The sequence below is a fragment of the Lethenteron reissneri genome, chromosome 8 (genome assembly GCF_015708825.2).
Source record: "Lethenteron reissneri isolate LAM-NWPU_2019-01 chromosome 8, ASM1570882v1, whole genome shotgun sequence".
Classification (NCBI taxonomy): domain Eukaryota; kingdom Metazoa; phylum Chordata; class Hyperoartia; order Petromyzontiformes; family Petromyzontidae; genus Lethenteron; species Lethenteron reissneri.
This window is the reverse complement of record NC_083786.1, coordinates 12,882,991-12,910,986: the sequence shown is the minus strand read 5'-3', so window position 1 is coordinate 12,910,986 and position 27,996 is coordinate 12,882,991. Positions and strand designations below refer to the sequence as shown.

The window sequence follows — 27,996 nt, the reverse complement described above, 5'->3', positions numbered from 1 at the left end:
AAAAGTGGTATTACAGGTTTATTACAAAAATAGCTGACAGAAGAAAAAGATTATGAGAATACACTACAATTACTGCTCATTACAGACTGGATTTCAAAATACACTATGTAAACAACTTAAGTTTGAATTTATATTTACAAAGAATCTGCTTTAAATCGAAAAATCTGATTACTGTCATTATATGCATGCTGGAGATGCGGGTCCTTTAACCATACCATGGAAAATTGTTGAAATGTAGTACCGTACATATCGGTCATAGCCGTTGTTTAACCATACTTCGTCACAATGGTTAGCACGGGTGGGAAAGTCCATGACGGGTCCAGATTTCACTCGCTACTGCTATTAGCCATAACCGGAAATCGAATGGCAAGTTGGCAAGCTGGAAATGCAGCATCACTCACCACAACTACACCGGGTAACAGGATTATTCCTGATTGTGAAATGTTGAGTAAAGTCTCACCGAGACGTTTGGGATCTCGTTCAAACACCGTCACAATGGCATTGGACAACCACGGACGTGGTTTGTTTTTCACTTGCTGAATTGGATATGTAAATGCAGACGAAACAAGGTGTATGGTATTCTAATTATGGACCCACAAAATATGCACGACTGCATCTATGTTGAGATATTTAATCGTTACTTTAAACATCACAAGCATACGTGTTAATTCTGTTCAGGTTCACAAATGTTTTAGCACTTATAGCAAATAAAGGGTATAAAATTGTAAAATCATGAGCAATACTAAAAAAACGGGGCTTAACATAAGTGCATGAATATACCTCGTACGTGTGTAATCACATACAAAAGCAGAGCTGCCATAACAAGTGAGCGACACGTAAAAAAAGTTATTTCAATATAATACACCACCACAATCTGGTACTAGTCCATCCAACAGATGCAGAAACTGTTTGGGACTACAATCCTTAATGCCACCACATGGCACGAGTGATCTGAAGCCTCGTATCTCTCCACCACCCAGCAACTGCTATTGACAAAAATCTGATTTACCCAAGAATGCATACAAGTGACCTTTAACCTTGTCAGACTTTTCCCACTACAAATGCTGCCCTCGTAGCATCATTACATCCCATCAGGGCACTTTATTTACTTACATCAGATCTTAGATAGCTCATCAGCAATACACTCATTCCTTCTGGAAAAGGCAAACTGTTATTTGACTCTCTACAAAGACAATTACTTAAGTGCCGTGACTGAATTACGTATATCTACCACCCACCTGACACTCACCAGTATATACACAATATGGCAGTGCTCTTCATTGCAAGGCCCGCAGGCTACGGGCGGCCACTGGTGACCTTCGGTGCGACCCCTGACGTGCAACCCCCGACAATACACACATGTGAAAACACTATCATCCTGCTGCTGTGAAACGCAATGGTTTAAAATGTTACTGCCCTCACACTGGTGATTTATCGGCGAAAGTGGTCCTCTCCTCTGAAAATTTGTGAAAAACACCGTAAGAGGGTAGCCTGTTCATATTAAAATGGCTCCTCCCTACCTCCACCCACACCTGACCCCAATAGCACATACCTACGAGTTGTATCATTTTGTGATGGAGATGCACCACGTTATCAGGACGCTTGTTTAACCCGGGAAGTCTCACCGAGTATCAAGACTTGTTTTATGAGGGTCCTGCCAAGTTTGCGCAGTAAGAGGCGATGTTGCTGTGTCAACCCAATAGCCCAGGGGCCGGTGACCTGCACCTCCGGAGCGGCGTGCGGAGGCTCTTTAAGGACTGCTGCTGCTCTGTGACGTTGTTTATGAAGGACCACCGTCTCATTCCCAACGTGCATTGCGGCTCTTGAAATACTTTTTACTGAATTAGAAAAGAAATGGCTCATTATTATTTGGACTGCATACCCCTGCAATAGAGCAATGTGCAGGTAATTTTCTAGCATTGGGATGTTTGGCCAACACCAGCGACATTGTATGGGTTGTCTTTTGCGATGAGAGGAAATTGGAGAACTCGGAGGAAACCCATGCAAAGCAGGGGGAGAGAACATCGACTCCACAGGAAGGCACCACAGTTTGAAATTCTACCTAGGCCATTGTTGGCGTGAGGCACAAAAGTGTCACCACTCAGCAAGCGCCTGCCACCCCCACATGCCAGCTTGTTGTAAATGCTGGAGCAGATAATCAGCCTTGAGACCAATAAACCAAAAAATTGGGTTAAAGGTATTTTTCCAATAATGTTCATTCACACAAACTATATATCATAGGCTTTCAAATAACACATCATTCAATGAAATTCGTGGAGTGGCCTACGAGATTTTGGACAAAAATGCAGAATACAAATTAGCCACTTCTATAGATAAGGATATTTTAGAATATTTAATTCACAAGTAAGATTATTAAGGGACCTAAGTGTCAGGAAAAGTGCTGGTATATACCGATCATAAACATAAAGAGAACGGTATCTACGGGAACATTTTTGCCGGTATAAAAATAATGAAAAACGAATAGACTTCACTCCTTCTGCCAATAATAACATCTTGGCAGCTGTATTATTGCCAGAAAGAGTAAACCTTTTCATTTTTCAGAGAACTATGTTTCCTAGCAATCGAATTTGCGCATGTATGGGATGTTCACCTTAGCCCATATGCCTTCAGTCAGTGATGGTTTGTAAAATGGCAGAAATTTGAGGAGCCACTGCTGAAGTGCATTGCATGCGAACCCATCAATTAAAGCGACTTGATTTCCCAAATCTGCGTGTGTTATCTGCGCAATTGTGCATGAAACTACATGAACAATTCCTGCTGTAACATGAAGAACGTGAGACTCTATCCAATGTAGATTCTCTTAAAAAATACCACGTTTGTGTCTTCATTTGTGTGTTTTGGGTTAGCATGCAGTTAAGAGCTCTACTGCATTTTGCAGTTGTCATCCAGCTGTGCCTCGGAGGTGGCCTGCGTCTGCCTGCGCTTCTCCCTCTGCTCGGGAGACAGCCTGCTGAGCGAGCGCTGGCTGGTTGGCTTGCTGGCGCCACAGCCTGGGGCCGTCCGGCTGGGACTGTTGGTGATGACCGTCATGGGAGAGGCCGACCACGCCGATGGGAGGCTGCCCTTGGCCTGCTCCTTGGCCTGCTCCTTGGCCTGCTCCTTGCCCTGCTCCTTGCCCTGCTCCTTGCCCTGCAGAGACGCGGACCGGGGAGGGTGAAGCTCTATGTTAGCATCACTCACGGCTCATACTCTCAACCGTTTGCAAGCCCGATGAGCACACTTAGAATTATTTGACACAAATCTCTCTGGAGATAAAATCGTATATACCAAGAATGTGTTTTCAGATAAAGAGCCGATTAACGTTTATATATACACAAATTCCATTCATTGAATTACTCCATATTTAAATTAGAAAAACACAATTGGAGCAATATTTGTAAAATTTTGTATTTGAAACGTGTAACTTTAGTTTATATATATTTAAATATTTTCATACATGTAAGTGGATATATGAAATCTGGCCGGTAATGTGTATAAGCCAATAATTACTTTATTGAGAAAGTGGCAATGAACAAGGGAGTAAAACTAACGATGAACGTGAAAACCAAGCGCAGTACTATTCGAGCTACATGACCCGTAGTCAAAGCAACGGTTGGTAAAAGGTAATAAGAGAGTTCAGTGATGAATATGCAGCAGAGCAATGATTCTGCTTCAGGGCACCACATCAGGAAAACTGCCACGAGAGTTCCCCTTGGACATTAGAAGTATTGAGATGTGATGCAAGGCATTCTTAGTTGATGAATGATACAAGTACCCTACGAATGCGAATCGTGATATTTAAGTGTGCAGCATTACCATGGGGGTGCTGGCAGTGGTCGTGTTCCGAGTAAGGAGCCGAGGCTGCAGGAGGTTTGTCACGGGGTGCTTCCGAGCGGGTGAAGAAGGTGAAGCTGCTGCTGCTGCTGCTGCTGCATCCTCTCCCCCCCTCCGGGAGAGCATGGTGGTGCGGCAGAGCACGTACGGGCTGGCTTCCAGCACCAACGGGATGTCTGCAAAGCCTCTCCCAGCAAATGGGACAACAACATCTAATAGGATAATGACCACAATCTGCTGTGAAGTGCATCCCTATGCTTTGCTTCAAGAAAGATGCATAAAACAGCAAATAGCACGTATCTTATACACGCACACTACGCATATATTTAGTGTTCGCTGCTGTTCGACCCAAAATTGCCACTTCATCATGAGAAACAAAACGTTGAAATCAATGTCAGACAAATAATGTTGGTACTTTAGTTTAATGACCTATCGCGTATGAATGCGTAAATGCTATTTTGCCAGAACCCACTTTGGCAGCAGCATTCCTGATGGATTTTAAAGTTTCTATGAATTAAACTTTAAACTCAACGGCTATTAATATTTTTAGTTGCATCTTATTTTAAGCAAGTTTATCATTCAATACAATTGGGATCACGCGAACACATAAATCAAGTTAAAACAAACGGTATACCAAAACACAAACAATGCTGCAAGAGAAAGTGGTCAAGTGTCATAAGTACAAAATGTGGAAATAACGACTCACTTGCTTTTGGTCGCCAATACAAGAAATAAGAATATTATGCTGTTTCTAATAATATACAATAATTATTGTCCCCCCACCATAAAAAAATACCCGCTCATAAAACTGACAAAATGCCGTGCTTAATTTAAAAAGAAGTTAAATTCACCTTTGCTCACAACCTCGGGAAGCCCGTCTGGTTGGTAAGTGGTGTCTTCGCGTGGGGCAGTGCGCCTCCCCTCGGGAAGGGGCTTCATGCGCTTTGCCTCAGTCCTGTTTTCGACGTCGCCCTTCCTGCCACGCTTGACCGTCGCCTGGTCTCCCTCATCACACAGCGCTTTCCTGCAGCCTGCCCCATGCCCTGAGACACAGCATTGCGCGGTATTCAGCATACCTTCCAAATAATTGTATTCCACGACACAAGCCAGAGTCCACTCCTACAAACTTGAACAAACTAAAGAGGAACCTCATGAGTTATTCTGTAAATTATAAATTCCCACACATGTGCAGCATGTTTACAATACATTCTATTGAAATTTGCAAGTATTGAGTTTGCTATGCACTTGCTAAATCGCAAACGAGTAAAATTTTTGCTTAAAGATGATCTTGGGAATAATTGCTATTGTGTCGAGGTAATTGTATTTATCCAAGGTGGGATATTTAAGAGCCCTGACCAAGTAAATTTCGGGTAGGTTGTAAAGAATTCTCCAGCCACTAGTAATGGCTGTCGAGGGAGACAAATACTTGAATGTATGTTGTTCACATTACTCGCTGGCGTCTTGCAGATACTACATAATTTACATTGCCCTATACCGTTACTAATTTCCAATTTTGTTTCTAAAATAAGTAAGTTTGTAAATGAGATAGATGCAATCCATGTCAATAAAAATATATGTGACTAAATCATGCCACGGCCCTTGTCCAAATAAACTGAAATTACATATATCAGTATTAAAACTAAAAAGTTTAGCCAACAACCACAATGAAATGATATGTTAAAGGAATACCATGGTAAGGTTATCAATGAACACTGTAAAATGTAATACGTTTTGAATATGCATTTAAGTTAAGTTATGTATAGCCTAGGAAAAAAGAATAATCAAGATTGATTTACGAACATGCAACTATAAGACCAGTCATAAAATTAATAAGCGTGTACAAACATTTGAAAGCTCATTAATAGCAGTGAAACCAGATAGTGTGCCCTTTGTTAGTCTGCACGCTTATAATCACTTATTTAAAAAAAACCTCTTAATTATACAAATATTGTGAAAACTATTTTACATACAAAATTTGATGTTTTACTTTTTCTTTTTAAGTACGTGATGTGATCCGCTTCTCGAATTATCCCACCGGAGTATCTCTAAGCATCACAGAAGGCTTAAGAAACCAAGTGAAATGGCGATATCAACAACAATCTAATATGCCTCGAGGGTGCACCAATACGGCCCACAAGTGAGCAACTGCGCCGATAACCATCACATTGCTGAAAAGATAAAAGCCTTATTGCTTACATGCGGACAAATATGTTGTTGCTATGGCAATGAGGCTATGTGATATAACTGCAAATAAACGTTGCCATTCACACACTGACTTTGCATTAATATAATCTCTGCTGCAATGTACCTGGTTCAAGTGATCTCTATTTTATCAGTTATTTTTCTGATAGCTATATGGATTGAGAGACTCCAGGAGGGTAGAGTCCAAGTATGAATTAGCCTAAAAACCCATGTTCACTCACATGTGTGCTAAACTCAATACAGTCATCTAAATAGTACATACTACACACATTATTTCAAACCATATTCACCTGTACAGTTATCAGGCCAACTGAGCATTTCAGTTTGGTATGCGATTTTTATTAAATGCTGGTAAATAGTTCTGTTGTGGTTGGCTCTGAACGCACAGGAAACTCGCAGATGAGCCGTTGCATTCATGCTACCCCAAGGGATAACACCGTGAAAAGAAAGCCGCGCTGATACAGCTGCAAATGAGGTAACGACGTTCTGTATCGCACGGCACAACAAACTGAAAAAAGGTATTTTACATACATTTGTCTTCAATCTCTGTGTTTAGGTTTTGGAACTTACAAATACCAGGGCATGTATGCACATGCAGACACTACCGTAAAATGTAAACGTATAAAATGAAATGAGTACAGTGCTTGCCATTCTCTTGTACAATTTTATAGGAAAATGATAGTTGGGGTAATTATGCGATTAATTGGCAAATTGTAATCGACTCATCTTTTGTGGTTGATTACTTGGGCCCCTTTAAAAATGGTGGCCACCCCGCATGCTGTTTACTGAAGGCAGAAAACTCCTACAAGCCACTCCTTGCACAACGCGTCTGATAATGCCAAGTTACCATGCCACCCTCATCACCTCCCGTCCAGCGACACACATGGTAAGAGGTGAGGCATTTTCCAAATATTGTTGTGCTGTCTAATGAGTGATCGAAGCAATAATTGGTAGAGTAATCGATTACTTAAATAATTGTATAGGCCAGCTATAAAACATCTCTATCAGCCTGCTCTTTGAAAACAAAAAAATACAAATGAATCTCACCTGCTGCTTTAAGGGATAATTTTCAGAGCAGGGTTAGCAGGGGTATCAGTAATACATAAATGCAAAAACAGAGGTATCCATGCACTGCCCTCTTTAAAAGCAATTCCACAGCGGCTTGTGCCAATTTTCCAGCTGGTCTCCAGTAAATAGCTCAGCATATGGTGCAGCTGATAAAAGGCACAACCTGGCAAATGAAAAACCTGATGAAATACCGAAGGGCATACACAAATGCAAGAGTTTCCCAGTATTCTCATGAGTGTAATGTGAGTAATTGATTCAAATTAGCATATTCACATTAGTCTTTTCCCAGAGTCTTTAAATAGAGCAATTGTCATGCTTTATGGCAGAAGCCCTTGCAGGTACAAGTGATAGTTGCAAGAAAATAGTTTTGAAGACCAGCATCTTTACTGCATTGCACTGAACTTAGGTTGAAGAGTAATGCCTTGAGCATGCTCATGTACTATAGCTATATCGGTCACTATAACCTGCAAGTGTATGTGGATAGTCGTGCCCATTCCCTGCCTCTAACTATGTCACACTCCAAATGCCTGAAACTTCAGAGAAACTATCTTGAGATGCCAGTGGATTTTTCAAATGGGAATATGTACGTACAACACCAAAATCTAAGAACGATACAGAAACAGTAGCCCCCGTCAGGATGCCGAGTGTATACTAAAGTATAGCCCATTGTCAATTCACTGCTGAAGATCTCCCCCACGTTGTGTCGCTCACGCTGATTATTTGGCCATATGTTCACTCACCATGGCAATGGTAGACATCAGTGGCGAGTGATATCAGAACCGGCCCCTCTCTTTTAGAATCAGCAACGCTCAGCGTCGTGAGGTATGGTCAAAACAACCTCCATGACCAGCACTGCACGGTTAGGGCTTTCATCCAGACAGTGGCTTAACAAAGGGCTGTACATTTTAATTATTTTTAAAGGTCATTTTATATGAGCAATGTACTGCACCTTGCAGAGTCTTCAGTTTCCCCTCCATCTTGTGAATTCGCTTGTGCAGTTCCTCTTTCTCCTTCTCCAGCTGCCGACCGTTGCTCAACCACAGCTGTAGTTTTCCTTGAAGAGCAGCCTTTTCCTTGGCCAATCGGGCTTTGTCTGCTTCGACTTCCGCCACCTGGTGGGCAGCAACAACATAAGGCAGGAAACGTGTCTTTGTGAAAATGTTCAAAGGGGAGCGTAGAACAAAATAATGATTGAAAGCGAGATAGGCACATGTGCATGGGTGTGGGGAACAGCAGCTCCCTGGGAATACATATTTGGCTAGAGACATGATACTACAATAAAATATGGACAAGCAGATCTCCATTCTGTGCCTTGACACGTAAATAGTGTACATTTTCAGTCCACCAGCCTATTGGTATCCCGGCCCAATATTGTCCAGCAGCATTAATCGTTTACGTGACAACCCTTACTAGTTGGCGGTGTCGGGTGGTGCAGGGTTTTAACGACACATTTATATATTTACGCGATCTAACCCAAAAACCTCTATTATGGATGATATTGGTCGCGAAAGCCTACGTGTTAAACTCAATTAATTCTAATCTTGATTTGAAGCTTTAGCCAAAAAAAAATTTCTTGCTGTGGTTTTCCCACCTGATGATTGCTAATGTTGCAACCAAAACGTCATGATTTGTTTGTATTTTATTTCTAACTACGTGACTTTACCGAAAGAACCAAAGAGTATCAAATCATTATGTTGGATTGCTAGATGTTATTTGCAAACATAACTGTCTTACTACTGTATATACATTCATACAATCAAACTGTTACTGCCGTTTTTAATAATAATAATGCTTAACAAGCATTCACTGCAAACAAAAATCAATTGATCAAAATGCACAATGATGAGTATGGGCTGGCCAAGCCCCTATGGACCCTGCATTCCTACCCCACTGACCCTACAATTCTCGACAGAGTTTCACGAGACTCCCTCAGCTCTAATGTGCACTATTAAAACGTTCACGTTGCAAGAGCTGCCTGGTCATGTCGCAGTGGCAGTGGGGGAGAAATCGTGGTCATCTCACTCTGGCATCAACGAGTTCTTGCTTGCGTTTCTCAGCATCCTTCAGTTCGGTGTCATCGTGCTCCTTGGCTAATTTCAGCATGGCGATCTTCCTGTCCTGGCTGGAAATCTGTTCCTGCAGATCCTTAATCTGGTGCTCAAGCGCGACCCTCTCTGCCGAATGCTGTGACAAAGCGAGCCAGCAACACACAGCACCATTGAAGGTGTAACAGAAAAATGGTTAAAACATTTCTGGAAACTTGAGAAAGGAGACCATAGGAGGGAATTCCACATTTGAGCAGTGCGAGGAAAGCAGCAGAAAGAGACGAGGATTGACCTGCACTGTGTGTGGTGGTTGAACACAGTATGGATGAGATGAAAGAGTCCGTCTGATAGACCAAGGCCTCAATGCGAGTTCATGGGCATCGTTCCATATTTGTTTATGGGTTCATGCACATGGTAGTTTTATGCTCAGATTCGTGTAATCAACTCTAGCAGAAAATATGTTCACATTTATATATGTGCAGTGCGAAAGAAGTTCAAAAACACATTTCCACGTGTCAATTAATTGATCGAATTCTGATCAATAAAGCTCACGGGTGACTTAAGACTTTGCACGACTATCTTTAATCTCCACATGGAGTACCTACCCCACCGCACAGGATCTGCCGATCGACTGTCGCGTACCCAATTATATTATTGGGTGGATAGAGGTGGCGGCAGGGGGGAATTACAGAAACTAACACCATTGTTTTAACTGCCATGCCAGGAGAATGAACACAACCAGTGACCTCTGGATTGCAAGTTGACTGCTAACCGTTAAACAAAGACATCAATTATCATATCAAAGACCACTTCTTTTAAAGTATCACATAATTGAAGGTACCTGAATCCTCAACGTACAAGCCGCCACCTCCAGTTGCTGATGAGCTTCCTGCAGAGTCTTCAATTTTAACTTCAATGCCCGATTTTCCATCGTCGCCTCTCCATGTTTTGCTGCCATCTCTGCACGCAAGGTCTCGTGCTTGGCACACATTTCGCTAAGAGCAGAATCATAATCAACCCGGATAGAGAGTAGTTGCTCATCATGCTGGGCATGCAGCACAGTTAATGCCCTATGATTTTCCACCTGCTTCTCTGCCAATCTTCTACCATTCTCTTTGTGAAGCTCCTCCACAAAGGTTTGTTGTTTGTCTTGCAGTTCTGCCAGTGCAACATTGCTCTCCGCCTGTAGCTCAGACAGCACTTGGTGCACAGACTGAAGCTCCACACTCAATGCGTGACGGGTGTTCTTCAGGCTGGCGACGTGGCTTTCTGCCGCTGCAGCCCTCTCCTGAGCCACAATGCGACACACGAGTCAGAAATTACTATTCAGGTTTGCAATTTTATAAATGGCAAATATATTCCTGTTGTGACTTACGCAGGTTTAAAGTACTTTGATTAAAACATGTGGAAAAAGCTGAATATGGCACAAACATTTACCTTAAATATTAAACAGGAAGATAAAAAAAACACATTTAGAAATTGTACGTTTGATAGTCAAACGCTTGTTTAACTAAAAAAAACTATAACCACTTTAAAAAAATATGTATATATCTTTTGAACTTAATGAGCTGTTTTTCAGCAACGAGTCAATCACGTTTACAAGCTATTATTTTCAAAGTGAACACGGAAACCCCACCTGCATGATATCACACGCCAGCTTTTGGGCATGGCATTGTGAGAGCCATTCATCCTTCTGTCGTTGCCATTTCTGCAGCTCAGATTTACAAGATACCAACTGCTCATTTAGAAGTTTTATTTGTTCCTGCAAATGGACAGCTGTATCCAAATGGCATGCCATTTCAACCTCCACTTGTGAAGAGTGCTTCTCAAACGCCTTCCTGGTATTCATGTTATCTTCCTGCTGCCTCTGCAGGGTGTCTCGCAGTGCCATGATGGTGGACTTAGCCTCATCCACTTGATGTTGCTTCTCTTTAAATTCCTCAACCAGCTCCTGCTTTTCTGCAGACACAAGGTCCAGTTGCGCTTTGCAAGACTCATAGTTTTCTGTCGCCACGTTTTTTTCTTCCACAGCTATCTTGGCATCCTCTTCGATTGCCTCTTGGCGCAGAACCATGTCTTCCAAGCTGGCCTCGCTCATCTCCAACTCTCTTTTCAGCTGCTCAATCTTATCCTGCAGGGCGTCATGTTTCCTCTCACTGTGGCGTATCTTTTGCTCCATTTCTTTTCTCTTCCTGTCATCCGCTTCAAGTATCAACTTGAGCTTCTCTATGTAGCGCTTCAGCTCACCAATGGTCTCCTCGGTAGAATTTAGCTGCTTGCCAAGCATAGCCTTCTCAAGAAGCACAGAATTAATTGACTCCAAGACTCTGGAATGTTCATTTTGTAAGCACTCTAGCTTTGCCTGTGAAGTTTCAGCCCTCTGTTCTGCGAATTCTTTCATATTCCTAAGGAGCTCAATGCTCTCCATCTTTTCTTTATAGTCCAAAGATTTAGCTAAAGCCTCATTATCAAGGTTCTTGAGCTTATTACAAATTTCTTCTTTTTCAGTTCAACATACGCAAAAAACCTTCTTCAGAAACTTGCAGTCGTTCCTTAAATTCTAACAATTCAGCTTTTAGGGAGCAAATTAATTCGGCAGCTTCCACTTTTTCCAACCTCATTGTAGACAACTGGCTGTTTTGAATCTCATAGCTGTTCTGCAATGTTGCGTGTGCATTTGAAAGGCTGTGAAGCTCTGTAGCAATTTGCGCATGTTCAGCTTTTACTGAGACCATCTCTTCTTTGTGCAGTGCCAATAGTGTCTGCTCATGTTGCATCTCCTCAACGGAAGCATTCTTGGAATATGCATCCTGAGCATCAGCTTCCAATGACAAAATCTGCTTTTCTAGATCAAGCTTCTCTGACTTTATATGCTGCATTTCATTTTCAAGATCCTGAATTCTGTTTACTAACAAGGTCCTGTTCAGTTCTAAACTGTGCAGGTTAACAATCAAATCAGAACCTTTGGCCTGTTCATGTTCAGACTGAGAGACAACACTATCCAAGTCTTGCTCAAGGCTCAAAAGATTGTTCTGGTTTGTTTCAAAAACACTAACCTGTTTGAGTAAAACTGAATTTTTCTCCTGTAAAGTGTCTATATTACAGGACAATTCACATTCATCTGCCTTGATTGAATTAAGCACAGTCTGAGATTCCAAAATTTCTGAAACCTTAGTTTCGTTCGTTATGTCTTTAGCACTGTGAGTACCTTGAATACTTTCTTCCTGCAAATTATCAATATTAAGCTGAACGCTGAGCTCAACAATGTTGTTTAGCTGGTCATCTAACTCAATGGACTTTTTAAAATCATGTCCTTCATGCATTTCTTCTGCATGTGCATTTTCTACATCATGGTCACGTTTTGGCCTTTTATGAATGCTTTCCACATCTGAATTATTAGTATCTATATTATCCCGTAATGAATGAGGTAAATGCTGTACCATGTTACACTCTGATTTGGTGAGTACTTGTCTCATGGGTTCTTGTGTGTCTTTAAGTTTTTCTTGTAGGCCAAGAACTTGCTTATGCAATGCCAGACATTCTACTTGTGCGTTATTACTTTGCCGAATGAGAGTCTCAGCCATGTTTTTCTTATCTAAGCGAAGAGATTCAATAACACTGTTTAATTCAACCACATGTTCTGCTGTCTGTTGAACCTTTTCTTGTAACTCATTATGACAGCTCTGCAGCGCCTCATATTGCCCTTGCAATAACAGTCCTTTGTTATATTCGACCTTTAACTCTTCCTGTTCTTCAAGAGCCTGTGTAAGAAGGGATCCGGCTAAAATCTTCTCCTGTAAAGCAAATGTATTTTTTTCTGACAGTAAATTGCAGGTCTTCTGAAGAGCATCATAGTTTGTCTTGAGATCTCTAAATTTCTCACTCAGGACACCATAATCTGCTTTCAGCTGACATAACTCAGTTTCTATATTTATACTGGAATTTTGTTCAGATGATGGTAATGAGCAGATATTTAAACCATGTTGTGTGGGTGGAATGTTTACAGCATTTTCTTCATCATTGTTATTAGTGCCAGTTAACTGTATCATAGCATCTTGTTTTAAAATGCAATGACTTTGTATTTTGGTCAGCTGTTCCTTTAGTGCATTCGATTCTGATTGTAAATCATTGTACATGTTTCTAGCTTTGAAAATATTATCCTCTGAGAGCTGTAACTCTTTTGTCAGATCACAGATAATTTTATCCTTAGCTGCGATGTCACTATTCCGATTGTCAACATCTGTTCTGAGATGGCCTGCTTCCAAAAGACTACTTTCCAACTGCTCTTGCACACAGTGGAGTTTCTCAAAGAGACCATTTTCACGATAGTGCGCATTCTCCACATCTACCCTTAGATCAGATAGCAGCTTCTCCTGCTCTGCAACTTTATATCCAAGTGATTCAGCAGAGGCTTGGCTCTCCAAAAGCTGACCGCTCAGAGCATCACAGTGCACCCGTAGTTCTTCCAATTCTTGTCTCACTTTGTCAACGTCTTCATTTTCAGACAACCTATTGTCGAGTGACTCAATTGTATCCTTGAGCTGCTTGATTTGTGACTCGTACAATTCCAAATTCACGTCTTTGTCTTCCAGATCCATCTGAAGCATCTCCAAATTCCCTGAAATCTTCAGAAAGTCAAATCCACACTCCTCTAGTTTCACTTTTAGCTGTTCCAGTTCCTGATGCTTTTCATGAAGTGTGACTTTTGTTTTGGTATTTTCCCCCTCTAGCTGCTGAAGCTGTGCAGTCTGCTTGCCAATAATCACATTCAACTGTTCAAATGTCTTGGTATAATCATTTTGCCTTGCAATCATTTCTTCTTCTCTTGAGCCCAAATGTTTCTCGTTTTCACAAATCTTTTGTTCCAGATTCTGATTGCTTAGTCGTAGAGCCTGATTGTCGTCTTGAACGTCAGACAACCTGCGATTAAGCATGGTAATTTCTTCATTAAATTGTTTAACCTCAGATTCTGCCTCAGCCATTAAATAAGCAATTTTATTATTATTTGTATTGTCCTGCAACTCTGCTTGCTTAAGCTTTTCCACCAACTCACACTTGCTCTCTTCCAGCTGTTTAATAGCTGACATAAGTTGCTCGAGAGCCTCGTGAGAATTATCTTTCACCTGTGCAATTTCCAAGATTTTGGATGCCAATTCTTTCTCCTGCTCACTTAACATATATTCTAGCTTTCTTTGCTTTTCCACACTGGTCATGTATTGTTCTTGAAGATTGGCCAATTCCTTTTCTGCTTTGGAGGCCTGCTTTTTTGTTTGTAAAGAATAATGTTCAGCTTGTTGCAGTTGGCTTTTAAAATTATTAATAAGAGCTTCATTTTCATCTTGCAATTTTAGCAGCTGTTCCTTTTCCTGCTGTAGCGTTACATTTTGCGCCTGAAGTTCACGAACATCCTCCTGCAGTTGATTACACTTCGACTCTCTAGAATGTATTTCATTTCCAAGGTCACTTTTCAAATAGTTAACTGTAGTCTCCAGCTCTTTTATCATTTCTTCATGTTGTGTCATTTGGTTTTGCCTGCTTGTGAAATCTTCATAAGCTTTCGCCTGCTCTTTCATGCAAACGTTTTCCTCCAGAATTTTAGCAAGGTGACTGTCACTTTCTTTACTCTGGATGGCATAACCTTCAAGTTGCTCTGATTTCATTATTAGATTATGATGTGCTTCCTCAAGATCCAGCTGCAGTATTGTATTCCTTTCTTGCTGCAGCACAAGGTTGGCCTGTGTATCTTCAAGTTGTTTTGAGATATCGTTCAAATTTGTGTTCTTTTCTTCTAGGACTTTTTGAATATTTTCAAGCTGCGTAGTCCATTCATTTAGGTCTTCTTCCATTTTGGATGTGTTCTTATCAAATTCACGTTGCAGCTTGGTATACGAAGCAGACATCTCCAGTGTCTGTGCCTCAGCCTTCGACATTTCTAGCAACTGGGATTCAGATTTAATTTCCAGCTCACTGCACGTTTGCTTATGAGCAATAAGAGATGACTGTAGAGTCGACAAATGCTCCCCCAAAATGGTAAAATAATGCATTAATCTTACAAACGGCTCAATTGTTGAGAGGTTTTGCTCTGGTGTGTCCAACATTTTAGGTCCAAAGTCTTCATTAGTGTTGGCCTTTTCCTCAAACAATGCCCAATGTGCCTTTTCAAGCTCTTCAACAATCTTCAGCAATGCATCTTTTATCACCTTTAATTCTGCTTCCTTTGATTCAAAAATATGCTCTTTAGACTTCATCAAGTTGTTGCTATTTGTAAGCTGTCTCTCTAAACCCGCAGTTTCTTCTTTAAGTTCAGCATTAGCATTTTTCTCAAAGTTCAGCTGATGTTCTAAACCTGCCACCTTTTCGGAGAACTGTGCCGAGCTTTTTCTCAACTCAATCATTTCCGCGCCTTGATTCTTCACAGACTCCTCAAGCTCTTCTTGCAGAGCCCATACTTTTTCTTTGAGTGCTGTGTTCTTCACACATGTGTTGTCCAGTGCCTGTTTCAGCTCACACAGCTGTGTCTTTGTGGTTTTATTCTCTTGCTCAAGCACATCGGTGTTTTGCTTTTCCAGTGGGACAGACAGGGTTTGCTCCATCTGTGCCTCCAGGTCTTGTACCTTCCCAGCCAGCCCATCCCTTTCCAATTTCAGTTTGTTTAGGTTATCAGACATTTCCTTTTTAAGCTGAATAAGGGATGCTTTCTCATCTTCTAAGGAGCTGCATGCACTTGCCTTGTGACACAACTTATTCTTAAGATCTTCATTTTCAGTTGTAGATGCAGACAATTGGAAGTGCATTTTTTCCATCTCCAATTCATTTTTCTTTACCACAGCTAAAGCAATATCTCTCTTCTTTTCCAAATCGGATATAATAATCTTTAGATTATCCATATTGCCATTCAGCGACTTGCTTTGCTTTTCCAATTTTGATTTTAAGTTTTCAACTTCGGTTTCTTGAGACACCACTTTCCCTTTAAAACAAACAACACAAACATGCAATAAGTATACATGTCAGTCTCCTTTCAAATACTGTACAAAACACAAAAAGCCTCAATGAGATTCGAGACTTCTTCAGAAGGGTCCTGCTTGGAGTTCTAGGTGAATTACTTTGACAGCATTGAATGTGGGAGGAAACCTGTGCTTGGCAAAAACTCATACATCCACAGAAAGCCCTCAAGAGGCCAGCAACTAACTTGTGCATTGCCTCCAACAGGTACCACACTGTCCATATTAATCAGGGGACCTTAGTCATGACCAATTCTATACCCAAATTATTGTATCAGTGGCATGTGGCAACACACCAAACACAACAATAACGGACGATTACAAAAAAATGTTGGTACGTACTCTGTAAGTCTTCCTGTAGTCTCTGGCTGTCATGGAGCTCTTGCTTGAGATTCTTCATATCATCTTCAAACTTTCTCACCCGATGGGCACTCTGCTCCAAGTTGCAGCTTAAGTTATTCTTCTCTTTGGTGGCTTCCTACACGAAAAAAAAATTAACAACTTTCGCTGTGTAAAAAAGGAAACTTTAATGTGAGTCATACATTTAATTCATAATAGAGGTTTTTGGGTTAGATCGCGTAAATATATAAATGTGTCGTTAAAACCCGCAACCACCCGACACAGCCAACTAGTAAGGGTTGTCACGTAAACAGAACATGCCAATTTTTCACTTGTACAGCACGCCGGTGTGTTGGAGAGCCAAGCCACAACATTTACAATCCGAGTACGACGTTTCGCCCGTAATTACAACTAGCTTCATCAGGCGACAGCCAGATTTGTGAAGTCTTACTGTTTCGTTCCTTATCTAGAGGCGTAGATGTGGTGACTACGCTTCTGCGCTCTTGCACAATGATGGGGTGGGGGGTGCTGGATTACTGAGGCAACGTACATTATGCATGTACATTATGCGAGCCCTTTGAACTTGTCCTTCCTGTCTATTGTGTTTATTAAAATAGCCCTACCAACGGTAATCCCTATTGAAGTACGCTGCCCTTTGTAGGCATGCATTTTAATAATGGATTATTTGATGATTCGCTTTCAAGCAGCACTAAGACGGTAGCTATCCGAACGGTTTAAGTTATTTTGATTTCTTTCAATTTTGATATATTCTCTAATTAGTCTTGGCCAGTAGTAGCTAGTTTTGCACAAAACTTCAACATTATCAAAATCAATTGAGTGTCCTTGTTGGCACGCGTGTTCTGCTACTGCTGACAGTTGCATTTGGAAGAATTTAATATTTCTCTGATGTCCTTTTAGTCTCTTGCTGATCATTCGTCCTGTTTGCCCAACATAACATTTATCACTCGTGCAGTTAATTCTGTACACACCTTCTGTTGATAGCTTCGGTAATACATCTTTTGCACCAGATATTAAATTCTGTATTTTATGCACAGTGCCAAATCCAACTCGGATGTTTTTTTTCCAAACATCTGGCGAGTTTATCAGTTACTCCCGCAATGTACGGTATTTTGATCGTTTTAAATATATGGGCAGTTTCAATGCTCGTTATTTGATTTCGTTTTGGTATTCAATGCCCTGTTGATTTGTGCATCATTGTAACCGTTCATTTGCAGCGCTTCTTTAACATGTTGAATTTAACTTCTCAGACTGTATGCCACCATCTGACACTTTCTTAGCTCGATGAATGAGCATCTTGATAAGAGCAGATTTCTGTGCGGGGTGATGGTGTGACTCTGCATTCAGATAGGCGTCAGTGTGCATTTTATTTCGGTAAACACTGTTATTTTATATTTTAATGATCAATTTAATTATTAGTAGAAATATAATTAACACCCCATATTGTAACTAAAAGCAAATAAGCTGTAATTTTGTAGTCCAAACTAAGTGTAAAATCTATATTTCATGTGAACTGTTGAGAAAATGGGACATAAAATGCTGTGTTGGTACCTCCAAGCTGCATTTGGCATCTTTGGTCATGTCCTGATGCAGCTTGACATTGTCGTTGGCCTTCTGCAACACCTGCTTCAGCTCCTGCACCTCCTTCTCCTGAAGCTGCTTCTGAAGCAAAGCCTGATGATACAACGGCAACACCAAGGATATGAGCTATTGGTTTGCAACCTTAATCCACTGGAACATTGCACCACTTTATATCCATGTTGTGATGGGACATTTATCCCTTGGGTTTAATTTGAGATAAATAGAATAGCACAATGTTAACAGGGGCAATATCATGATGTGGGCTCTGGGAGGTTTTTTGTGTTATTTTACTTGCAAGCTATAGCATATCAAGAATCCATGTAAATAAACCGCAATTGAATAACCAGTCGTTTTTTTGTTACATTAATGAATATAAATTGTTAATTTAATATAAAGGTTGTTAATTTATTAAAGTGTTTTTGTTAAAATTACTGAAAAATATTTTTTGTTGTCACATGTAAAAAGGGCTATGGCTATGCAAGTTAATGTTTAGCTCATCCTGTAGTCTTTACTATTCTACAGAACATCAAATACAGAGGCTCCTTAAACTGAATGTGCAGTATGTGGCATACTACCGTAGCATATCCATGGTTACCAAGCTCGGACTGCAATTTAGTTTTTTTATGTATTTAAATATTTTGAATTGTTCATATTAATTTAATTACTCAAATCACAAGCCTAAGGGTTCTCAAGCGGACAGAATGCCAGGTAAAAAATGTATTGCAATAATTATAGACCAATGCTATAAGGTGTAACACCGTAAAAACACACATCAGTAAAAGAGATGACGATTGTCAAATAAGCGACAAAATGCCTTTCAAAATAATGCATACAATTGATGACCATGGAATAACAAAGTGATTAAATCTGCGATGGAAAATGCAATATTAACATCTGTTCAGTATGCATGATGGACAGCGAATTTAAAAACGAGCATCTGCATCAGCGTAAAACTGAAATAAAAAGTATTGATGTAATTAAAAATGGATGGTTTCAAAAGCAACACCAACCTTGTCAAATTCAGCTTGTAGGGCATTGTGCTCATTCTTGGTGTGCTGCAGCTCCTGGCCAAGCTTCGTCTTTGTCTGGCTCAGCTGTTGGTCCAAGCCATTGATGTTGTGCTCCAGCCTTGCCACCTCCTACAATGGGAACACACTGCTACCATCAAGCAGCCCTGGATAAGCCACTCATTTGAGTGTACAACACAAGTGGAATTTACGCAGTAACGTTTCGAAACACCACAGCTCAATGTTTCAACATCATATCCAGCCTTTATGTAACAGACACAAATAATGGCAATGCCAGTCCACATTGAAATGAGTTGATAAAATAAACTGTCACAGACCTTTAGAGATATTAGCATATGAAAATATGAGACTGATCTAATGATTCACATTTGCTACCTTCTCTATTTGCCATAACTTTAACAAATCAACCATTACCATTGAATATTGATTCAATAAAACAAACATCATTTTTTTGTAGCATGCAAGAGTTTGTGGTCAACAGACTGGTCAACTATAGGAATTGTCGGAGTGTGGATCTTAAAGAATCAACTTCCCTTTAACATTTGATCTTCCATTCAATTTGGGCAACCATCTCACTGCAAGGAATATCCACGATCCATATACTATATTTACCTTCAATAACTGGCAACGTATATTTATGTACTGGCAAATCCAAATCGATATTATGAGTTCAATAGGTTGTACACATTCTGATTTATGGTGAGTTTTGACATTGCAAAATCAATGTTTAGAAATCTTTTTTTTTATAAACATTTGCACATTAGTTATGATCTTTCAAACCAATTTAATGCAATTATATAACAGTTTCAACAAAGGGCCAAAATACATCATGAGGAAAGGTGCTTCATTTTAATAAATGCATTCATGTTTTTATGTTAACATTGTTGAATGTAGCGCATCACAGACATGTTAAACTTAATGAGATAAGCAAACAAGCAAATGGAGCAGCATTACATCGTGTTCTGTCGAAACAGTCAACCACAGCCCTTTGAGAATGTCCACTTTTCGAATTATTGTGCATATGCTTGAGCAAGTCTAATTGATTATCTATCTTTCAATACTGCAATTGTTCATAACTCATGAATGATTGCTCCCTACTTGAATGGGCAATACCCAACTGCATAGAGGAGAATCGGTGGTGCATGTAGGAGACAGCAGAGCAAGCAGGTAAATAAACAACCTGTGCAGAGTTGGCACGTTATCCTCCCACGTGCTCGGGTGTTCTCCAGGTACTCCAGTTTATTCCCATTGAATTAGCAAAACAAGAGTATGACTCAACAGGGCGTTTGACGGCTAATATTAGAGCTGGAACAAATAATTAAGCAAAAAAGTTTCCTAGTTTATTACTTAGGTCCCCATCTCCCAAAGGAGGGAAACCCTAAACAAACCACACCCACACCCAGTGTGACGTGCCTCATGATGCCAATTACATCAATAAATCCCATCCATCATCTTCCATCCAGTGGCACGCATGGGAAAAGAGGCTATACCTTTTCCAATTCTTGTCATGTTATTGCATAATTCAAGGACTCGAACAGATAATCAGTAGAGTAAAACATTAGTTAAATAATCAGATAGCCCAGACAGTTAATATGAAACAATTTGGTTAAAAATGTATCACGAGAAAAAATATTATTAAAGCCACATGTCCAGGATTACACGAAACTTTTTTTTGTACAAAAATGCAATTGCAAGACAAGAAGTCTAAGAATGTAAATATCCACAACTATGGAAAAATTAAAAGGAAACACACCTTAGGACATTTTAAAAATGTTAATAATAAGAGTGAATGTTCAATAGAGTGCATAGATCAACCATTACATACATGTTAAGCCTGTGACAAGTGTAAGACAAAAACTGCAGGTGTAGCAAATGTAAATTAAGCGCACGCATGTGACCTCTTGCTGTTCTCTCTCCTTGTCCTTGAGGCGCTGCTCTGCTGCTAGGCGTGCCGACTCGGCGTTCTGTCGCTGGCAGTTCATCTCCTCTGCCACGTGCTTCAGCTTCTGCTCCAGCGCAGTCACCTTCACACCAGCAGCAGCAGCAGCAACCAAAACATCATGCACATGGGGAAAATAAGCATCGTTTAGCTGTGGGGCACGTGGGCAGCAAAAGATAGCTCCTGTAAGACGGTAGAGTCGGTAGGCAGTGCCAGGGCCATTCACATATCATCAGCTTTTAAATGATACCTCAATTAATTTAAATTGGTGGAGTGGTTTAGAAGTTATCTTAACAAACATACAATTACATTTTCCCATGATAGATACCCTCCACCTTAAGTACTAACTAAAGAACAGCTTCAATTGTACAGCATATCATCATACCTTGCTTGGCTCTGCTGCTTTATAAATTGCTGGACAAAAAAAGTATGTGCATCAACAATTTGCATTACACTTTGATGGTAAGTTAATAGTGTACCTAAAATACTTGTTCTTCTACATTCAACATGATGCAGACTCATCTCCCCAAAAGCATTGCTTCAAGCATTCTTGCCTGCTGGCCACGATGGAGTGAGAGCACAGATAATAGCCGGCCAATATAAAGCATCTCCGATGGGTGCATGCATTCGTTAACTTGGCTCAGTTCCCAAGATGTAATTAATGCAGGCCTGAAGGCTGCAGGATACGTGGAACCAAGGTGTTAGTAAGACGAAGCAATAATACCTTGGCAACTGCCTGCTCGTGCTGAATGTTCAAGCGAGACAGTGCATTCTGGGACTTGACAAGGCTTTGCTCCTTCTCTGCCAGTTCTGTCCGAGCTGAGTCCAGCTGTCCCATGGCAACGTTCAGCTTGCTGGCATAGCTCTCCAGCTCCATCTCCTGGTGATGCACTCGCTGCTCCAACTCCCTCTCTTCATTAAAATACCAAAAAATGCAAGAGGTGAGCGACCACGTACAGCAAAAGCTTGCACAGCAATGTAACAATCGCTAGTTGTCAATGTTTTCAAAGTGCGCATTATTTCGTGACATGCACTCATTGTAATTTAGAACTTTGTATTCGTTTTTCTCTCCAAGAAAAAGACTTGCTTGAAAATAACTCTGGACATGGAAACTGCCACGAGCAGAATATCCACTAATTATAAACCAAAATAAATGTAAACAAAATCTGAGCAAACTCTTAAACAACAATCACTTCAATTAATATTGCATCTAAATGGAGGTGCATCCCCATGATGCGTAACAAAAAAAACTACATTTGGGTAAGAGGTTGGGGGAGGGGTCGGAGCAACACCAATGCATTGCAGTTCATCCTTTGCATGCCTTTCCACAAACGAGACCCAGGACATCAATGTGTGTGTATGGTGGAGTGGCATTCAAGGTCACAATGCAAATTACAAAAATGCTTTAAAAAATTTCATAACAGATTCCTGTCCAACCAGCAGTATAAAATGGGTAAACGAGTTTGTCGATCGGCAGGTCGTATTACGCTGGGGTAAAGTGTGGATACTCGCGCCTCTTCAAAGATGTTTGGGCAGGGTGGAAGAGGAAACAAAACACTATAGATGGGCTCCCTCTAGTGGTGGTTCTTCCACCAGCAGTGGTGTGAATAAGCAATTGCAGGACTGCATCTTCAACTTGAAGTAGCACGGTTGGCTATGTATGGTGCGATTAGTGCGGCTGGCTAGGTACGGTGCGAAAGATATTCAACATACATATACGCGACGGAAGTAATACTGGGTTTGCTCTCCAACACACTGGTGTGCTGAAGAAGTAACTAATTGGCATATTTTGTTTACATGACAAAACTTTATAATTGGCTGTGTCGGGTTTAACGATACATTTATATTTACAAGATCCAACCCAAAAAAACACTTTATTCCGGAGAAGAAACACCAAAACCTACCTTGGCTACGAGAAGGTATACTTTCATCAGCCAAATTATAGGTGGGCATTCCGCACCGCTCCCGCCCAAAAGCAGCGCCACCATCTCGAGCAGCGGCACTCGCCCCCACCAGCTGCTTGTCTGCCACGGGCACTGCGATGGAGCCCGGCTTGGGGGGCACCACCTCGAGCGAGGAGAGCGTGGTGCAGCAGCGTTTAGCGGCTGACACCGGCTCATTCTCCCAGGGGAACACCGACGAGGTGGAGGTGCGCTTGAGAGGCGTGTCCCCCGTGAAGAGGCCGCAGCGGGCAGGCGTCGTGGTGTTCTGCTTCTGCCACGGGAAGATGGAGGACGAGGCCTGCTGCCGACCGATGGCCAGCCGACTCGTGGAAGTGGCCGCCTGCGTCTGGTTCACCAGCTGAAAGATCACATAAAATCTCAGGCGTACTTTCACTTCTCTCATATTCGATGAAACTTGGGAGTTTTGTTCTTGTGTTTTAATGAGGAGCTTGTCACGAGATTAATAGTAAACCAAAAAATTGCATCACAAGAAAAGGTTACACCCTGCAGGTTTAACAATATTAAGCACAGTCCTTTTAATGCCAAATGATCTCCTTTTTTACCCTTGCCTGATAGTTTTGAGAAGGCATATTATACCACACTTTCAATGACCACAACAGCTTACAGATATACGAACTGTACTATTTTAATTTCATAAAAAACTTACTTTGATTTGCAGAACTTTCAGCTCATTTTCAAGGTTTTTCCGCTCTGCCACTTCTGTGCTGTACTTCTCATACAGTTGTTCAAATTTGTCATCAGATGTGTTCCTTTCTGCAATAAAAAAGACCTGCATTGAATGCCTTTGACTAAATATGCGTGATGGTAAAGCACCAAGTAAATCATCGAAGTGAAATCCAAAACAAAAATGTACCAAGCAAATTGATTCACTGGAAGTGAATTGTCATGATTCAGGTTAAGCTATGCTGAATGTAGAAACATTATAGAGCAAAACAAAGTGAATAAATAACACTTACCTCGTGTTTCAGGATATATCGTAGAGTTATTTGCTCCTTTGTGATGTGGCGTGGAAAAAGATTGGAGCTCAGAAGAAGAGACACTTGACCGGCACTCCAATTCATTCTTGCACCTTTCGAGAGAAAGTTTCAGGACAGCTCTGTATCAGAGGCATTACTAAATGGCTTCAGCAAGACCAGCGGCACACATTAAGCCAACAGAACAATGTGTACTTATATCACTGGTCCTGAGGTAATAGAAACAAGTCCAGTATTTGTTTACCAACAGACGGGGCTACGTAATTGTCTTCATGTGTTCAGTTAATTGTGAATTGTTAAGCCTGCCTGACACAAAACAATGGACTGGATTCAGTTGCCTATAGCTTAAAGTTGAAGAAAACTGAACAAAAATGCCTAAGTCATGGAAATTTACGAGCTTTCATTGCAAATAAAAAATACATTCATTCATATACAACAATGTAAAGGCAGCATCACTGGTGTGCAAACAGCTTCTTTAACGGATTTATAAATCACTTAATTAATGAGTGCCTTGCCAAGGATTGCATAATTACATTTGCTTTCTGTCAGTTCAATGAGCTTGGAAATTATTTTAATCTTGAAATCTTTTTTTTCAGCTCAAATTAACACATGTGGAATTCATATTAAGCAGAGTTGCAGAAAGTGTCCCTCATGATACATGCATACTGTACAGTATCTTACTTAGTTAAAAAAAAGAAGTTTAGTTTTTCACTTGTGCACCCAAGGGTTTTAACCTAAATGTCAATACATCGTGGCCCACAGTCTGGACATGATGCATCAGATCCTTATACCATCAATAACGTCTGAAAAGTTGTTTGTAAGGACTGGCTAGTTGTGTTTAAACAATTCTATCTCCGTGATCACTCAAAATGATAAATATTCTTCAAGGATCCATTAATTTTTCTTATATTCTATTGTACGCAATTCGTTTTTTATTGAAATAAAAACTTTTCAGAGACTGGTCATTAATGAAGACGTTATTTATTTATGCTACTTTCTAACATAACTCTACATAATCCTCTCCAATTTTTTCCAAGAGGGTAAGAAGTTCATTATTCCCAGTGCACGATGCACATGGCTCTATTTTCTTATTAAACATAATCATTAGTGTACAGGTATGTCGATACTACATCCCAAAGATGGCAATAAAATGAATATTTAAAAAAAATACACAATGTGTGTATTGAGAACTGGTAATTTCACCCCGTGCAAAGTTTGGGCACACCCGTCTTCCATTTAACAAGTGAGACATTTCAACTACGGAAATGAAACTGTCGTCACCGTGAGTCTGATCATTCCCACCATCCCATTACACTTCGACACAAAACCAATGAGGGGAGATTGGGATGGACAGTTGTGCACACGACTCGATTACTAATCCAACCTACCAAGAAATTTGTCTGCTTTTTTCGCCGGATTATAAATGGAGCTGCATTTATTACTGTCACCCTGACTGTAGAGTCTGTGCCTATTCTCCTTATTGTGATGGTGGGGTATTCCAGAGTGATGAATACAATTTTTTTTGCTGCAGAAGAAACGTCTGGCTTCTTAGGTGAATGGCTGGCGTTGCCCTAATGTGTCCAGATTATGCATATTCTTAGACAATCCAATGTCAAATGATTTCTTGTTTTGAACTATACCGACCAACAACCTGTTGATAACCGGCTGAGCGGTGTTTACCTCTTGAGCTCCTGCTCGATCTTGTCTGTGTGCAAGCGTGCCGAGGTGAGCTGGCCCTCCAGGCAGTTCGCCTGCGTCTCGCGCTGCTGCAGCTCGTGACTCAACTTCTGCCGTGCGGCTTGTAGCGAATCACACGCATCCATCAGGCTCTGGTTCTCCCGCTTCAAGGCAGAGATCTCCGACTTTGCCTCCTCCACCTGAGATAACAGCACCACCGACGCTCCAGATTACCACGGTTGGCCAAGTACGGTGCGAAATAAGTTCAACATACATAAGCTGTGTATTGCACAATTTACAAAATGAAATACAAATTTAACGTACGCATGCCATTGATATTTTATGCATCATAAAAACGCATTGCAATTTTCTGCACAGCATGAGTTTGCAAGAAAACTGCAAAGTTAATGATGGGGAATTCAGTAACTTGTTCCGCAGGAACTTATAGAAAACTCCAGCATGTGAATTTCGTTTCATTTGGAATAATATAATTGAAATGGTTTAAGAATAAAACATTTCCCTTATGTTCTAAAAATGTAAGTGGAATGTTACTCAAAGAACCAAATCTTCTCCGGTGTAAAAAGTACCACACTTTGAAGGGTGCCCATGATGTACAGGTCGTTGTAAGGTGATAGGGCCAAATAGCTGGGGTGTCAGGCCATTATCTGAATCAAAACGTTAAGCCAAGAGCATCTCCCTGATCAAACAAGCATGGGGGCTGTGCTCTCCTCCAATGTCCTGTGCTGGAAATGTAAAACTTGTTACTCACAATCAGTCGTTATTGTGTAAAGATCCAACAAAAACTGAGGTTGCCAACAATAAAACACCAGCTGCTTAATTATTTCGGATGAGCTGTGTTAAAACACTGGTTTGAAACGGTCATAACACGTAATTAAATAACTATATTAGCAGCGGTGTCCAAGCAAACCGAAAACGCGTTATCGTTATTAACACCACCGTAACATATTTTCCTCGACATGTGCAATGCCAAGTTTGAGTTTAATATACATTCAATCAAATCTACTGAGCGCAACAGTTATGAATTATACTTTTGTTGGTCAATTCTTTTTTTGTTTAAACATATTGCAAGTCGAATTTACTTCAACACTATTGTGCCTCATGGAATAAGAAGGCTGCGATGCTGCTTGTGGGCAGGTAACTGGGCTTATAAATTATACTGAAAGGCGACTTGAGTACAAGTGAGTTTGGCACATCGAGGCGCCTGGGTGTGGGGTTGCCCCCGACCTTCTGCTTCTGTTTCTCGCAGGCGGCCTCCACCGTGTCCATGTGCAGCTGGCGCTGGCGCTGATCCTTGCGCAGCTTTTCCAGCTGCGCCTCCATCTCCGTGATCTTCTGCAGGGCCCGTGCGGGCAGCCCATCCTTCCACTCCTCCACAGCCCAGCTCATGGTGGCGCTGCCTCAACCACGCGCTATAGCGGTCCAGGGGAAAGTTGCTGAAAACAAATGTTTAAGTACAACATTTGCTCCCAATTATATCCATGTTACTTTAGAATATTTTACTAAACTTGCTAGTGAAATGCAAGCATCTGCAGATTATAGCTGTACCATCAACTGTCTTGTCATCAGGGGATTCTGGTTTTAGTCAGGACTTTACCCTGCAGAGGCCGTTCAGGGCATCTACAAATTGATTACACCTTAATGTATTTGTCCGTATTCATGCATTCGCCTGTGACCAAATTACTCGGAATCGCCAGGTCACCAAAGCTTAGCAGATCCTGGATGGAGCATTTAAACATGGGCTGCTGCTTGGGTTCGTTGTGGGCAGAAGGCGAACACCAACCCTCGCTGGCCAGCGTGGTGAAGTATGGTCAAACCAGCACATAACCGACACGGCGCGGACAGGCCCTCACCTAGTACCGTAGGGGGTTGGCGAAATGTATGTGCAGCTATAATAGCATGTGGCATGTTCATGCCATTGCACGTTACATTATTGGCAGTGTAATAACGGTAATGCTATACATGTTTCATTACAGCTTTCAGTTGTAATTTCAGTCTTTAACACTTGAAGCGGCACTTAAAATCTGTGACGCTTGCGACGGCATCGTCGGCCATGATCCATCCACTGCTGGATCAAGACCTCCAACCAAAGCCGCCGTGACCATAGCGGCCACTTTAGCATCATTTACAGCCAAAACCAAGCTCCACGAAGTAGCCACGCGTGTTGGATGGACGCTTACCCGCGATTATCACGACGAGTGCTGGTCCCCCCGTGGCAATGCAACACAGGGAATTCAAACCGCGAACGTCCACACCGCCAGGGCCGCGACACGGCCGCTCGCTCGGCTTGAACGCGGCGCCAGACTCC

At 41.2% G+C, this 27,996-nt stretch overlaps 1 protein-coding gene across 1 annotated transcript; it reads right to left on the bottom strand.

Moving 5' to 3' along the window:
- On the bottom strand, positions 1-27,996 carry CENPF (centromere protein F). Its single transcript, XM_061580476.1, is given in 19 exon segments — positions 1-3,150; positions 3,817-4,019; positions 4,686-4,877; positions 8,054-8,216; positions 9,127-9,288; positions 9,991-10,437; positions 10,786-11,655; positions 11,657-16,116; positions 16,493-16,628; positions 18,059-18,181; positions 19,099-19,227; positions 21,015-21,140; positions 21,780-21,967; positions 22,960-23,356; positions 23,666-23,772; positions 23,976-24,088; positions 25,674-25,870; positions 26,916-27,124; positions 27,869-27,996. Coding segments are annotated over 18 exon segments (8,442 nt in total). The 5' UTR covers positions 27,078-27,124; positions 27,869-27,996; the 3' UTR covers positions 1-2,883.